This window comes from Gekko japonicus, unplaced genomic scaffold (genome assembly GCF_001447785.1).
Source record: "Gekko japonicus isolate JY-2015 unplaced genomic scaffold, Gekko_japonicus_V1.1 scaffold2429, whole genome shotgun sequence".
NCBI lineage: Eukaryota > Metazoa > Chordata > Lepidosauria > Squamata > Gekkonidae > Gekko > Gekko japonicus.
In genome coordinates this window covers 157,987-162,789 of record NW_015165894.1, presented here as the reverse complement: position 1 = coordinate 162,789, position 4,803 = coordinate 157,987, and the positions used below count along the sequence as shown (strand labels likewise).

At 42.3% G+C, this 4,803-nt stretch overlaps 1 protein-coding gene across 2 annotated transcripts in view; it reads right to left on the bottom strand.

The window, feature by feature from the left end:
- IFNAR2 (interferon (alpha, beta and omega) receptor 2) overlaps positions 1-4,803 on the bottom strand; it is a 28,679-nt gene that overhangs the window by 23,532 nt on the left and 344 nt on the right. For both annotated transcript variants that reach the window (XM_015411346.1, XM_015411347.1), the window contains exons 2-3: positions 4,269-4,347; positions 2,718-2,817 (exon numbers count right to left, since the gene is read on the bottom strand). In XM_015411346.1, the coding sequence (XP_015266832.1) occupies positions 2,718-2,763 (46 nt within the window). In that variant the 5' untranslated portion in view covers positions 2,764-2,817; positions 4,269-4,347. The remainder of the gene's footprint in view (positions 1-2,717; positions 2,818-4,268; positions 4,348-4,803) is intronic.

The window sequence follows — 4,803 nt, the reverse complement described above, 5'->3', positions numbered from 1 at the left end:
TTGCCCTACAGTCTCACAGTAGCTGCAGGGAATGGATTTACATCTTTGCAGAGGCCCAGTTTAGCTGGAGACAGTGGTACCTTCTTCCCCATGCTGTTTTCCAGAGTCAAAATGGTCCCATGGGTAACTATTTGCACATACAGTATTCCATGCAGCTGCTGTGGGTAAAATAAGTCACCTGGATCCAACTCATTAGAAATTGTATTATGTAGTTTGGCCCTTTGGAAGGGTGTAACTACTTCATAGCATCAGATTCATCTGATAGAAAAGTCTTTTACCTAAGGGAGTTCACATACTGCATGGAAAATAGGATACATGAGTTTGATTTCAGAGATATTGTATTTCCTGCGAGGAAACAGACCCACTATTGTGTAACATCACATTATTAGAATGTATCCTTTCCCCCCCTTTGAATCTGTCTTCAGGCATTAGAAACAAATCCCCATATAAACTCAAGGCAGACAAGATAATAAACAGGAACAGGAAATCTGGCAAACATGTCTGGTTGTAGTATTTGTTATTTATCAAGAACAATTAAAGTCAGCTAAAATACTTAACAACAAAACAGTGGAACCTATTCATTCACTATCCATTCATATATCCAGTTAAAGTTGTAAAAAAACCAGCTCAGTGGGGTCTTTCATCTGGATTTATTTATTTATTGCAGTTTATATCCCGTCGTACCCCGCAAGCAGGCTCAGGGTGGCTCACATCGTAACACAATACAGTAGCAATTTAAAACATTAAATAATCATTAAGAAGTAAAATATTAAACAAGTAAAAACATTAAACAATCCACACAATAATATGGGTCTCCTAACCAACAGTTTAGCAATTGATTGCATACTAAAGTATGCTGACCCCATGCTAGAAGGGGTAATGGATCAAGATGGATCAGGTCAGCCACTCCCAGCAACAGCTGATACACAAGTACCGATGCAGGGGAGTCTGATGTTATTGGACATCCGCTGCCTCAACCAAAGGCCTGGAGGAACAGCTACATTTTACAGGCCCTGCGGAAGTGTTAACAATTCCTGCAGGGCCCTGATCTCAATTGGGAGCATGTTCCACCAGGCTGGGGCCATGGCCGAAAAAGCCCTTGCCCTGGTTGAGGCCAGACGGACGTCTCTTGGGCTGGGGACTACTAGCCAGTGCTGGTCAGCAGAGCACAAGGCTCTGCAGGGCATATATGGGGAGAGATGGTCCTGCATGTATGCTGGTTCCTGGCCACAACAGGCCTTAAACGTTAACACCTGATCCGGTATTCAACTGGCAACCAATGCAGCTGAAGCTGCACCTGCACAAGCTTCCCAGACAGCAGGAACACCACCACATTTTGTACCAGTTACAGTTTTCAGATCAAATTCATGGGTAGGCCGGCGTAGAGTGAGTTACAGTAATCAATCCTGGAAGTGACCATTGCATGGATCACCAATGCCAAGTCAGGCAAGGATTGGGGTCATGGCTTTGAGGGAAGGGGTTTAATCCTTCCCTTCTCCCTGCTGTTTCTGTGACTGAAACTCTGACACAGGAAGTGAAAATTTTTTTTTTGCCTATATTAGGGCTGCCAAGCCGCGGCGGGGGATCTGCACTTCTTCACAGGATCCCTGCTGTGGGGGACAGCGATACGCGCTGCACCGCCGTCGCCAGGATGTGACGCTGTGCGTCGCTCTGGCAACGGGGCTGTTTGGAGTCCCGTTGCCAGAGCGATGCGTAGCGTCACATCCTGGTGACGGCGGTGCAACGAGTATCGCTGTACCCCGCGGCAGGGATCCTGTGAAGAAGTGCAGATCCCCCGCCGCGGCTTGGCAGCCCTAGCCTATATTGTGCCTGGCTTTTTTCCCTCTCTCGTTAGGCTTAAAGCAACCGGGAGGGAGAACATTTTTGATTGAGGTAATGGTCTTAGAAATAGGTTAAACTTTCTCAGCATTCTGGCTGATCTTGTGAGGTTGCCAACAACCTGGAGAAAAAAATACCCTGCCCCTTTAACAGAGGCTTAATGGGGTATTATTTATCAGGTGATGTTGTTTACCTCCATGCCATTTGCACACATTAAGCTTCTATTAAAGGGAGAGGATATTTTCTATCCAGGCTGTTGGCAACCCTACCCATTGCTGCCTTTTTTTCCAACTCAGCTACACATCTAGGATTACAATTTCAGATTCACAATATTGGGTCCAGTGTGGTTCTCAGTCTCTTCTCAGTTTTTTCTGTCACAAATATCAAATATTTCATTCTGAGTGAAAAAGTCTAAAATGAGTATTACCATTTATTACTGTACTTATAGTGCATAGTTTAAATTTTCAAATTGGTGAGTGAAATCAGTAGGGTGACCTGGTGTAAGATTTTGCCTCTCCTTGATTTTAAGGAAGTTACAAAATGTTGACTTTGGGGCTCTTCCACCACATCCTTTAACATCTTTTCCTTTACTCCCACTTTTTGTAGTTAACATCTAGGATCATGAAGAATTCTTTGGAACTTAAAAGCTTGCACTCATTATTTTGTGGTTTTATTTTAGTTGGTCTAAATAAAAAGATATTGCAGGATGGCTAATTTTGGATTTTCCCTCATGGGTCAATAAGGCTACCTATAATTTTTGCACTACATATACTATTTGTATTCATGAAAAACAGCTTTTGTTTAAGTTGTAAGATAGTATAAAAAGATTTTACAAACACAGAATTCTAACAGAATATAAAACTTAGGTCTGAACTCACCAAATCTATAGAAGTGCAATGGTCCCATGAAAAATGCCATCATCATTTAAAACTGCATCCTACTGATGGTCAAGTGCTGATTATACGTCTGCATCTGCAACTATACCAAACGAAATTGGTATTGTTAGACAGGATAATGTAACTTCTATAACTATCAGGCCTGGGGTGCTAGTGTACATTATTTCCCTTGAGATTTCCCTTTAAAAGCCACTTCTGCTTAAAACAGCATATTGAAATTGTAATTGGTTGAATGTACAGTGGATCCCTTTCTAGGAATCATGGTGTATTTCATCTTGAAACATCCAGTATTGAAATACCACTAAAATTACACTAAAATGAAAACACTTGCTTTTTAATCCTGTTTAAATCAAAGTTTTGAAACACTTCACGAATCACAACATACCTGCACAAGAAGTGCAATTAGTCATTCATGATGAGCTACCATTGCCCCAGTGAAAGACACACACTGAACCTATGCAAAATATAGGAAATGAGAGCTGCAGAAATTGGTCGCCCAACATGCCTCTGCCCTTTCACATTCAGAAAGACAGACGGCTTCCACACAGTGATGATTCTTTGTGTAGCTTCCCTTGCCACTGTGCGTGCAAAGCCATTCACATGGGCAACTGGACATCTACATGGCAGCTTTCTAAGGACCTTCCTTGCCTCAGCCTCCAACAGCCACCACTGTCGCCCTGTTACAGGGGAAGGTAATTGACATATTGCGGTAGCACAATACATGAAGCTGCTTTCTACTGAGTCAGACCATTGGTCTCTCATTGGTATGTCTTCTCTGACTGGTGACCTGAGTCTTGGCAAGGAAGGTGGGCTATAAATGAACAAATAAGGAGTAAATAAATGAAAACTCTCCAGAGACTGAGACAGAAGTCTTTCACCTACTTCTTGACCCTTTTACATAGATTTGCCAGGGATTGAACCTAGGATCTTCTGCTTCCAAAGCAGATGCTCTGCCACTGAGCAAAGGCCCCTCCCTGTGCACACTACAATATATCAGTTTACTCAGTTTCAAGGACAGCAAGGTTGTCCTGGTTTGGCATCCAAATTTGACTGTTTTTTTTTTAGTATCTCCTAACTGTCCACTTTCTGGGTTTTTCTCTTTGTGCCAATCTCTCCCAAATCTGATTGTATAGGATCTTTTGAAAAGATCACAAATAAGTGAGTTTGCATGCTGTGTTTGGATTTTTGGATTTTTGGAGATTTGGATTTTTGATGGTGCTGCCCACACTGGTTGGTGCTATTTTCATTGCCTCAGCAACCCTGCAGCCGACATTTCCCTCCTGTACCAATGAAGAGTTTTTCTGCTTTTTAAAATCAGTAATTGTTAGATCACTAAAGCCAATAATCTTGTAACAATCTATCATGACAAATTCTTCTGAATTCCCAGCTTTAGCCCTTTTCATTGTACTCTGCAATGAAAAGGACTAGACACATTTTAAAGCAGAAACACTATGACATAGTGAACTAGCAAAATAGCCTGGAAATAAAAACCTCTAAGGGCAGGTAGAGAATAAAGACAAAATTGCCACTGACCAACGAAAGAACACACTGACAAAACTCTCATGTGGGTGCTTCATTAGCCTTCGCGGTGCAAATGCTTCTACATTTGTAACTGTAATGACAGGAAACAGAAAGTGAATAAATGCATTGAAAGAAATATCGATCTATAGGGTAAATGTCAACAGAAATTGTTCAGCTCCAGTACAGCTCAATCAAGGAGCAGCTTGCACAGAAGTCTCTGTACGGAAATCCCTGAGGTTCACATCAACCTAGCTGGCATACTTTTATAACTATAGCAAGGCTTATCTGACTGGGATTGAGAGCTCGGTTTCTAAAACAAGAGATGCCAGAACACAAGTGTCAATGCAATCTACCACTTTAGCCACCAGGCATAATTAAAAAATAGGCCCACACTTGAACTCCGGTGTTGGACTGGATGGGCCACTGGCCTGATCCAACACTGGCTTCTCTTATGTTCTTATGTTAAGACCCGTAATGGCATGGTGACGCTGACCTGAATGGCCCAAGTTAGCCTGATCTCATCAGATCCCGGAAGCTAAGCAGGGTC